The sequence below is a fragment of the Ctenocephalides felis genome, unplaced genomic scaffold (assembly GCF_003426905.1).
Source record: "Ctenocephalides felis isolate EL2017-DRISC unplaced genomic scaffold, ASM342690v1 CF-g0.4_SCAFFOLD_03572, whole genome shotgun sequence".
Lineage (NCBI taxonomy): Eukaryota > Metazoa > Arthropoda > Insecta > Siphonaptera > Pulicidae > Ctenocephalides > Ctenocephalides felis.
The window spans coordinates 40,698,781-40,710,388 of record NW_020539726.1 but is presented as its reverse complement, the minus strand read 5'-3'; the positions used below and the strand labels follow the sequence as shown (position 1 = coordinate 40,710,388).

At 31.6% G+C, this 11,608-nt stretch overlaps 2 protein-coding genes across 2 annotated transcripts in view; both read left to right on the top strand.

Annotated features, from left to right (window-relative positions):
* The window catches only part of LOC113388489 (E3 ubiquitin-protein ligase HERC2-like), a 23,035-nt gene extending 22,902 nt beyond the window's left edge, over window positions 1–133 (top strand). The window contains exon 14 of the mRNA XM_026625864.1: window positions 53–133. Within this exon, the coding sequence (XP_026481649.1) occupies window positions 53–133 (81 nt within the window). The remainder of the gene's footprint in view (window positions 1–52) is intronic.
* A 763-nt stretch (window positions 134–896) lies between these two features.
* The window catches only part of LOC113388488 (probable E3 ubiquitin-protein ligase HERC2), a 48,885-nt gene continuing 38,173 nt past the window's right edge, over window positions 897–11,608 (top strand). The window contains exons 1-9 of the mRNA XM_026625863.1: window positions 897–983; window positions 2,147–2,258; window positions 2,916–3,047; window positions 3,119–3,212; window positions 4,859–5,233; window positions 5,957–6,041; window positions 6,107–6,223; window positions 8,379–8,593; window positions 10,719–11,014. Of these exons, the coding sequence (XP_026481648.1) occupies window positions 2,148–2,258; window positions 2,916–3,047; window positions 3,119–3,212; window positions 4,859–5,233; window positions 5,957–6,041; window positions 6,107–6,223; window positions 8,379–8,593; window positions 10,719–11,014 (1,425 nt within the window). The 5' untranslated portion in view covers window positions 897–983; window position 2,147. The remainder of the gene's footprint in view (window positions 984–2,146; window positions 2,259–2,915; window positions 3,048–3,118; window positions 3,213–4,858; window positions 5,234–5,956; window positions 6,042–6,106; window positions 6,224–8,378; window positions 8,594–10,718; window positions 11,015–11,608) is intronic.

Sequence of the window (11,608 nt, the reverse complement as noted above, 5' to 3'; positions counted from 1 at the left end):
AGCCCTAGGTGAAAGACATGTTGTTGCCATAACCGAACAATTGGTTGACCAGAATGGGGGTAAAACTGAAACCGGCGAAAGGGCTGTTTATGCTTGGGGAGATGGAGTTACGGAAAACTGGGTAAGAAAATAATAAACATCAGTTTCAAACAATTTATTTAATATTTCAATTATCCCTTTTAGGTTTGGGTAACTATGAATCCTACTCCTACCCGGTGCGTCTGAATCTAACAAGCGCCTTCTGGAGGTTCTTCTCGAGGAGGTTCTGCTGCAGGTTCTCCACATGCTGATGTGGCAACTCGTACAATCGGAGCACTTGCTTTGAAAGTGAGATGTGGTCAGAATCAGAGTGCTCTTATTACAGCCGATGGGGCACTTTATACATGGGGCCGATGCGAGGGTGGACTGCTGGGACATTTTGGGATTTGTAAGGATGAGATGAAACCGAGACAGGTCATAGCATTGGCAGGTGGGTAATAAATTGATATATATATATATATATATATATATATATATTACATTTGTCTATTCTATTTTAGGAAAACATGTAGTAGATATGAGTTTTGGAATGGGTCATGCAGTTGCAATCCTCGATACTGGTGAATTGTACGGTTGGGGTAGCAATGATTGTCAACAGGTATAAATTTTATATATAACATCATAATTGACGTATTTTTAACAACATTTTGTAATTGGTTTTAGATTATACCTATTAGTTTGAATACTGAAGTCTTAATTACAGAGCCTACGCTTATACCAAATACAGCAGATAAAAAAAAATATGTGGTAAGGTTAAAATATTTTAATAATGATGATAAATTATAAATATATGAGTCAAGTTTGTAATCAGTATTGTAATTAAATGCTGTTTTTTTAGGTGTTTGCTGTAGTTTAACAAGCACTATTTATTGGTCTAACATCTCGCCTTGGAAACTGAAGTCTCGAATACCATTTGTAGTGGATCTAACAGAACAGACTTTTAGGTTTGTTAGTTTATATATATACTAGATGACCTGACAGACGTTGTCCCGTACCCATGCTTACAATTTTTTAATCTCCTATACTAATATTTACCGTTTACTATTTACAATTATCACTTAGTTTTATATTTTAAGTGAATTAATTTGTCAAATACTGTTCATATGTGTATCATTCAATCTGCCATACATATACTGTATCTTATATTATTTAAATTTCTGGCACATCTCAGCTGCTTTTTGGCAATAATATGTAGACATTTTAATTTTCTTACTCATAATCATGAATTTATTATACATATTCTAATATAGTCTAGGCTCATAAGTAAATTGAAATTTTTGGCAGATGACAGTTTTCATTTGTTTTCAATATCAAACAATGCCTCAAATATTTTCGAAGTCAAACAATGATAAGCGGTTTTTTGTAATTTGTTCCATTTATTTATACAATATTGCTATATTTTTATAATTCAAAAAATCTTAAAAAAATCCCTTAACAAACTTCAGAAAAATTTATCAAAATCCGAATAATCATTTAGGAGGAGTATATTTACAGGCATCATTAAAGAAGAATATTATATATATAATAAATATATATATATATATATATATATATATATATATATAATATATATATATATATATATCTCTATATCTCTCTCTATATATATCTATCTAGATCTCTATATCTATCTCTTATATCTTCTCTATATCCTCTATACTAGCTGTCCCGGCAAACGTTGTTCTTCAGCCTAAATTTTCTCTAAATTTTTAGTAAAAAATAACTAATTCTGAATGTAAAAGCATCTGGTATATAAGTAAAAGGGCAGATAACACGAATTAAATTGATGGTTTACCCACTGCAATGCATGCAGCTTATAAACATCGGTAAATATTTGTACAATAGGATAATTTTGCGACTCAGATTATGCAAGAGTCGATCGATAATTAAACGTACCTAGTTTAATCAATGATAATCTTTCCTATCTAAGAATCGTTTTGAAATAGATAGAGCGGATAAATTTAAGCTTTTCTGTAAGTTTAGAAAAATCTTCATCAAAATTCAATGAAAAGACAAGACGATAATTGATCATTCATCAAGCAAGATGAAAAATGATTGTTTTGCTTGATATCAGTATATTTTCTGATGTATAATTTTATTTTTTCAGAATGCTTGAACAATTACTCGGCTCGGTTTGTGATATGGATGATTCAGGATATCCGCCTTCACAAGAAAATGAATGCATTGGTGTTACATGTTTGAATTTGCTCAGGTTACAGGTAATTAGAAAAACATAAAAGCAGAAAATATTAATTTCATATATTGCCACTTCGAATTCCGCACGGTCTGGCCTACAGACGAGTTCAAAAATTCAAAGAAAGCTGGAAAATCTCGAGAAAATTATATGAACACACTTAACTATTTATATACCATTTTATTCGTAATTTTATTTAGCATCTTTCGTCCAAATAAAGTTTTTACGTATCTTTTACGGTTCGGCTTGTAGAGGGCAATCTGTATGATTATTTAATTGTCGAAATGCAAAGTGCGGTTAGGTTCCAGCAACTATGCACACCATTCGATATTTCTCTAAAGAAAACATATAAAGTATTATACATCGTTAGAAAGGTCTCAAAATTCTTAGTTCTTTTTCCATATATCGCAACTTCGAATTCCGCACGGTGTGGCCTACAGGCGAGTTGCAGTTGAAAAATTCAAGAAAAACTAGAAAATTTCGAGAAAATTATATGAACACACTTAACGATTCATATATCATTTTAATCGTAATTTTATTCTGCACCTTTTATCCAAATGAATTTTTTTCGTATCCTAATGCGCATGTTAAAAAAAAAAAATTGGTATATATATTTTTATATAATAAAAATCGACCAAAAATTTCTTTTATCACTAATTTGTTTCACATTTTACTATTTTAGTTACATGCAATAATCTCAAACAATGTGGACACTTCAACAATTGGCTTAAGTGCAGGTTCCAGGCTTTTGTCCAGTCTTAAGGCTAAGGTTGTTCATTTAGCAGGTGGAGCAGGAATTTTAAAAACCATACAGGTAAATAGAAATAACATTACTTCCTGATATCGAAGAAAAAGATGATTCTAATATGTTTATCGAATTTTCAGGAAGCTGCTCAGAAAACCTTACAAGCCGGCTGGATAATTCTTTTGCCAACACCAAGCGAGAGAGCCAAAGCACTTACATCACTTTTACCTTCAGGTACACATTTTAGTTCAATTTTATTAACTTCCCATAGGGTAGTTATAGTAATGGGCTGAAAATCTAAAATAAACATTTTTGCATTTCTCGACATTTTGAAGGTTTCTGAACATTTTACTGGCATAGCTCAGAAAAAATGGATGTATGTGCGTCAGTTTTTGAGAGAACGGAGTACCAGATTTGAATGATTCAAAAAGCATTTTACTTGTATTGATAAAATGAAGAATTGTTAAAATTTTTGGTAAGGCAGGTCAAGCGGTTTTGGAGATACAGAGGAAATAGGAAAAAAAATATATTTGGCATCAAATTATTAGATAACTTATAGTGATTTTAAGCACGTGGGCTAATTTTGTTACAATATTTTTTGGGTTCCGTATCAAGATTTTTAATTTTTAAAGTTCAATTGTACGGTTCAAACATTTCAAAATTTTTAGATTTTTTTTCAAAATTTTCAAAAAAAAATATATATATAAAACTACGTAAATTTTAAATTTAAAATTCAGTTTAAAAATGTATATATTTCATATGTGTTATTTTACTTGTAAGAAATATATCCTCAGATGGATTCATTCGGCATCTCTTGTTAATGTAAACATTCTCAAGTGTTTTGAGCAATAAGATCGTAACTGTATATTTTATGAACGAATGAATGTATAGTAATTATAATTATCTCTTTGAAAATATTTAAAAACAATTGAAATTATAGGGTAGGGTAAATTATTGTAATGGACCGAAAATCGGAATTGAAAATTTTTACATTTCTCGACGTTTTGAAGGTTTCTGAACATTTTGGCATACCTCAGACAAAATGGGATGTGTGTGTGTGTGTATGTATGTATGGATACAAATTTTCGCCCACGTTTTCAGGCGTACGGATCAACCGATTTGAATGGTTTAGAAAACATTCGATTCCTATTGATAGGGAAAAGAGCTGATTAGTTTTTGGCAATGGCAGATCCAGCCGTTTCGGAGATACGGAGCAAAGAGTGCAGAAAATAGAAATCGAATTTTTGAGCGAACGGAGTATCCGATTTGAATGATCTAAAAAACATTCAATTAGTAATGATTGGGAGAAGGGGTTATTAGTTTTTCGCAAAGGCAGGCCCAGTCATTTCGGAGATACAGAGCTAAATGACAAAAAATGGCAGTTTTTGAGAGAACTAAGCATCAGATTCAATTGATTCAAAGAACTTTCTGCTTGTCTTAACAAAATAATTGATTTTGGAAAAAAAAATTTTGTTTCATTATTTATTTTTTTTTTTTTAATTTTTTGTATATCGAAAATAATTCAGATTTTATTTTTAATTCTGACTATAGTTCTAATATACTTTAAACAAATAATTTTAACTCTGCAATTCAGTTTATATAATTCATATAAATATTAGATAATGTTACAATATTTATAATAATCTATTTTGAAAACATTCAATATTCCTCGAACATTTCGTTACGGTACGGGAAGTTCCAGCAATTTTCCTTAAGGCACGATGCCACCCACCTCACTAGTTATTAATTTTTTTTGCTCGAATATTTCATTACGGTACAGGAAGTTTCACCAATTTGCCTTAAGGCATGATGCCATACACCACTAGTTTCACTATTGTGATTAGTCATTACTAATTGAAGCAAATATCATTTCTATTTAGCTGTGGATCCAAGTGATGTATCAGCCGGCCACAAATTCATGACAGACCTTCTAGTTGCTTCCCTAATGGCAGACGGAGGCTTAGAATTAGCAGTCTTGCAGGCAATTCGTACAACAGCCCTAGACACACCCAAACAGCATCCAAACGCCTTCAAAAACCTATCAAATCAACAAACCAATATCCCTCGAAGCTCCACAAACTTTATTATCAATAATGTGCAAATCCAATCACCTAGAGGTTCTGCAAATATCACTTGTGCAAAAAGTATAGGCAGTGCCATGACTCCGAGAGGCTCTGTGGGGAATAACTTGATGTTGGGGAATTATGATCAAGGGAATAAGATTTATAACGAGGCAGAGGGAGTGCAGGATGATGGTAAATATAAATATAAATATAAATATAAATATAAATATAAATATAAATATAAATATAAATATAAATTTAAATATATAAATATAAATATAAATATAAATATAAATATAAATATAAATATCATAAACAAAATTCTGACAGTTCAAAAAAAATGAATTTTTAACGATTTCAATAAGATACAAATAAATTAATTATTCCAAGTTATGTTATAGGCAATATTGGCAATCAAATTATAGATATAAATTATATCATATTATATTAAATTTCGAATCAAAAAGGAAATATTTTGGCATTTAAAAATTTAGTGCATATTGGATATATGAAATTGACATTCAATATTTTTAAATTAAATGCAAAAGTAAAAAATCTGATATTTATATAAAAATTGTATATTTAGATAATGGTACTGCGATGATTCAGACTAAAATCTAATTTATTCATTGATTAAAAATATTTCACTATTTGACATAAATAAAATTAAAATAAAGAAAGCACTATGATGCGTTCGAATTAATTATCAAAATGTAAAGAAATTTGTGTAATAAAAATATAACATTATTATTAATATATCATGTATATTATAAGAACTTCTGCAATGCGGCAAAATATTTTTGATGGCAAAACAGCGTTTGCCGGGTCAGCTAGTATAAATATAAATATAAATATAAATATAAATATAAATATAAATATAAATATAAATATATGATGATGGTATTGTTTGCACAGGAGGCACCGGGGCTATGAAGGAAAGTGTGATGGAGAGTACGCCTAATGATTTACCTTTGTTGCTGCTGATAAATCAGTTGTTAAGGTACAAAAATTACTGCAAGTTGTTTAATGAATATTTTGTGATTGTGTTTGTTTCTTTTATTTTAGAACTGGAAGCTCTATAACTCAATCTTTGCTTGCACAACAAAATTCTGGCGGAAAGATACCGACGAATTTTGATTCAAAGACATCACCTAGTTTAAATTTGTTGCTGAAATTCCAAAGGTAAGGAATAGAATAAAAAAAGAGTAAAACTTTTTTGCTTTCATAAAAGATATAATGATCTTGAGTAATTTCATTAACACTGGCAATGAAAAAACTGCATAGATGTCCATTATGAAGTATATCTGTATATAAATGATACAACAAACAATTATTGCACTTGATTTCTTGTTTAGAGTAATACATCTGAATATCAATTTATTCTTCATTATTTATAAAAACATGCAACTTTGTAATACTTAATAGTCATCATGATCGAAAAACATGTAGACTTCCTCTAAGCTTCCAAAAGTGTCTGAGATATAATTCTGAACAAGATTTATCTTGGGCATGATAGAATAAAGCTGTGCTGCTTTAATATTCTTTGGTACCTATAAAAATGCAGAATATTGTTACGTTAAACCATGCCTAAATAAATATTGTTTGCACAATTTCACTTATCATGTAATTGTCTTTGAAGAACTTCATGTAACTAAAATTAACATACATTCATTGGCTGCTTGTTGTTTTTTCTTTTACGCTGGCGATACAGTCTTATTTTTTGAACAGCTGTAATATCTGTCTTGCCTATAAAAATAATTTCCATTTTAATAACCTCGAAAATATATAGGAACCACGGATAATACAAATTACTTCAATAAACTTTCGTTTCTTACATGGCACAGATTTTACATTTGTTTTATTATTTTTACTATACAATCAAAGCAATTATACTCACGCGATACGACGACCAATCACAATCGACCCGTATATAAATGAGCGAATGACGAATCATTGGCACTCGACTCGGCCGTAACGTACTTCCGTTGCATTTTCACAGATATACACTCTAATCGCGCTTAAAGAAGTTTTACTTCAATAATATAAATTTTAGTACAATTTAATAGTTTTATATTTACTTTCCGTAGGGTAAAAATTATTATAAACGTCAAAAAATCGAAAATGAAGAATTTTGGCATATCTTTACGTTTCAGAGGTTTCTGAACATTTTGGTATAGGAGACGTCCATTAATCTTGTGAGGTTTTTAGGGCGTGGGGGGGGGGGGGGGGTATTTGACAAACAATCACGAAATATAACACGGGAAAGCGAGGGATATAGTAAGATATGAAGTGTATCTAGTTTTTACTTGAATTTAAAAAAAATCTAAACATTTACAAAAAAAAAATAAAAAAAAAAACAATTTTTTCTTTTGATGTTTGGTGGGGATGAGGGCGGTTTAATTTTGGATATCACCACGTATCATCAAGGGGAGGGGTCCAAAAATTCTTAAAAAATCGATCACGTGATTAATGGACCTTAGAAAAAAATGGATGTTTGTGTGTGTATATGTATGCACGGATACAATTTTTCGTCGGCGATTTCGGGCGTATGGATGAGCCGATTTGAATAATTCAAAAAGCAATCGATTTCAATTGATAGGGAGATGTGCCGATTAGTTTTTGGCAAAGGCAGGTCCAACCGTTTTGGAGGTACGAAGTTAAATGTCCTAAAAATGGCGCTTTTTGAAAGAACCAAGCATCCGATTTAAATGATTCAAAACACTTTGTGCTTGTGTTGACAAAACAATTGCTTTTGAGGATAAAAAATTATATGTTTTTTAATTTTCCACAAAATATTTTTGTAATTTTGGATTAAAAATTCCCCAGGCTAAGCACAGTCTAAGCGCCACTCTGGTACAAATGTTTACCCAAGTGCGTTTAGAGACTGTTTATGTTCTGGAGAACTTTTCCAATTCTGTGAAAACTATTGAAAAATGTGAAAAAGTGAAAATGGCGCCAAGCTAAGCACAGTATAAGTGAAAATGTTGGACAGAATTATTCGCAAATGCGTTTAGACTGTGACTCTTTCAGCACTTTTCCAATTTTGTGTAAATTATAGGTAACTATTTTTCTGAAATTAAATTTGAAATGAAATGACGATTGTTAATGTTCTGGAGATAAATTGATTTATGATTTACATTTATGATTTGCTCGGATATAACAAGATAGCAAAAAAAGTAATGGAAGTTACAGTATTTGTAATAATATATTTGAAAACGTTTAAAATTTCTCGAATTTTTCATTACGGCACGGAAAGTTCCAGCAATTTGCCTTAAGGCACGATGCCATATACCACTTTGTTAATTAATTAATTTTTTCTTTGTAATTTGTATTACAGATTACTAATAGCACATATCTACAAACATCGAAATTCTGGAGACCCTGATGACTTAGAATCGGAAGCTTTGAGAGGTGCAGAAGGCCTCCTAGCCAAATATATCGTACGAGTCAGTTCTTTGGCTGCTGAAACTTTAATTAGAGCCACAAATGTATTACGCAACAGACCACAGGCTAAAGAAAACGTCAACCGTATATTGAGAAGTGATATTGTGGGTCAGTATAAATAAAACTTTTTCAAAAAGACTTATTTGTACACAATAGAGATGGGTAACTCACCCCGGAGTTATCACTTTGATACAACTCTTCCCTCGGAGTGAATCCGAGTGGAGTTGTCTCACAGGATTTGTCATATCAGACTTCCCTAAACTGATACTAAATCTGTTAACATGTGCAGATATCTGCTTGAGATTTTTTACTAATACAAAGATTTGGATCGAAAGAAGTGGTCTTTTACTCGTCTCACAGGCAGTTTTAGGACTTTCTGGGTTTATAATGTCTCAAAATAATGCTATTTTGTTGTCTATATTCTGTATACGATAATGTATGTCCTTCCAATGAGCTCTTTCAAAGGTATACAACCAGCTAAAAAATATTTAGTATCATATTATAACTTTTACACAATTATGATTTTATTATTGTGTAAAAATAATAGTATGCAAATCAAACTACCTGATGTATAATTAATTCTCGAAAAGGATATGATAAAAGAATGTGAGGTATTATTATTTTGTGAAAAATATTATACACAGAGATTTGTTCTTATTAACTTCCCGAAGGAGAAGTTTATGTTTTCATCAAAAAATCCGATTCGCTAATTTTATGTTTTCTCGACGTTTCAAGCCATTCTGAATCGAATGAGAATAAATTTGGAAAAAGTATGTGTGTGTGTGTATGTGTGTGTGTGTGTGGTGTATGTGAACAGATTTTTTGCCGTAAATCGACGTTTTCTCCAAAACGGCTGGACCGATTTCAAAAATTTAAAAGCCATTTGATGTATCTCGATGAGGACTATCGTCTCTGAGTTTTGTGCGGCGATCGGCCGGGCCGTTTCTTTGTAAATTGCAGAAAAGTGAAAAATTTTTGTCCACGTTTTAGCCCGCAATTCTGAATCGATTTTGAAAATTCAAAAACCGTTCGAAAGATATTGGTTGGGAATCGTGCTGATTAGTTTTTGGTAGAGATCGGCCGGGCCGTTTTCTTGTAATAAAGTTTTTTTTAAAAAAAATCGATGATTTTTATGATTATTTTATTGACGGTAGATACCATAGTCTTCTAGATCATACTAAAATATTACGGCCCCACGACAACTGGTTCAGCTTTAAAAATTCGTCAAAGTTTGCAAAAATTGGTATCGTATTTTTGGAATTTGTCAAAATTAGACTTTTGATCGACGTTTTCTCAAAAACGCCTGAACCGATTTTAGAAATTTAAAAGCCATTTGATGTATTTCGGTGAGGACTATCGTTTGTCAGTTTTGTGCGACGATCTGCCAAGCCGTTTCTTTGCAATTTGAAAAAAAGTGTTAAACTTTTCGTCCACATTTAAGCTCATCCTACCGAACCGATTTTAAAAAATCAAAAATTGTTCGAAAGATATTAGTTGGCAATAAAACTAATTAGTTTCACATAAAAGTCTACCGAGCAGTTTTCTTGTAATGAACTGTTGAAAAAAAAAAATTTAAGCCGATTTTCATGGAACTTTTTTTGGCGATATCTTGGTCTTACTGTAATATTACGGCTTTACGACAAGTAGTTTAATTTTAAAAATTTGTCAAACTTTGCTAAAATTATTATCGTTTTTTTAAAGTAGGATTGATGAAGTATATTATTTACACATTTTTTTTTGATTAAGTCGATTATTTACACATATCGGGAAGTTCATGTAACTTGCCTCAAGGCTAAATACCAAACCAACTAGTTTCATATATAAGGTTCACTGCATTATTTTTATATAAAAATGAACATATTCAAAGAATTCTATATTTTCTCTTCAAAACTAATTACAAATTTGATTTTGATTCCCAAGTTTTTTGTCAATTTGAGATTTGTATGCATATTGAAATGCATAAAATAGTACTTATTATAATAAAATAAACAAAAATGTTTGAACTATTTGTAAACTTTTTCTAAAGTCTTAATAAATCCTTAGATATGTTAACAACACACTAGAGAACACATTTGTGTCAAGTATTATGTTTCAAAGTTATCAGAGTCGTGGAGTTATTAAGTGGATAGAACTCCTCTCTGAAGCGGAGTCAAATCCTAACTGATCTGCCTTCGGATATGATAAGCCCATCTCCACTACACAACATATTATATGTTATCATTTATCTTTTTAGATACATTAGTCCCAGAACTCCTGACAAGTCTCATAACCCTCTGCGGGCCCATGACTACAGCTTCGGGTAACATGGCAGAATTCGACTGGCCTGATGCCTTCTTGCCTTTATTGGACGCCCTGGACGGCTTGGTGAGGGCTACTGATCTGTCTGCAACTTTGGATGAAGATCAACAGGAGGAAGAGGATAAAGATGATTTGGGTTGGGCAGGATCCGGCCCTGGTTCCATCAGCGGTGGAGCTGCTGGGAGAGTGCATCATAGGTCGGATGAAGATGATGATAAAGTTGATGATAAGGTGAGATAAAGGATTTTTTGAAGTAAAACTTCTTTAGGCGCGACATGGGTGTAAAAACTTCATTAGGCGCGACACGGGTGTAAATCCGTACAAATGCAACGAAAACGCCGACGTGAAGTTGAAGACTACGACGCTAGTTAGCGCAGCAATCGCAATTATTCGATCTAGTCTGCGAGCAAAACAAAAAATACATCAAATGTCAAATCATATGTCAAAAACAAAACAAAATGTGTCGACTTTCACTTGAGTTTTGTATTTAGCTCGTAGTCTCTAAACATTTTTTGAAGTAAAACTTCTTTAGGCGCGACATGGGTTAGCAGTATAATTCGTGAGTTAATAAAAATGTCAGGATCGGAAGAATATTTTATCCCGTCCCCCATAAATAATTGTAGTGCAAATGATCGCAAATAAATAATGTAACAAAGGAAAAATCTGCGCTGCGTAAGAAATGATAGCTATATGTATGTTTATATAGATATGTATGTTTTGTGTGTGATCGACTTTGGCTTCAAAAGTGACTTAGAAATATCAAATGATGCTCAAAAACAAATTCTTAATGATGTTTTTTGAATATTGATTCAAATAATCAGGTTG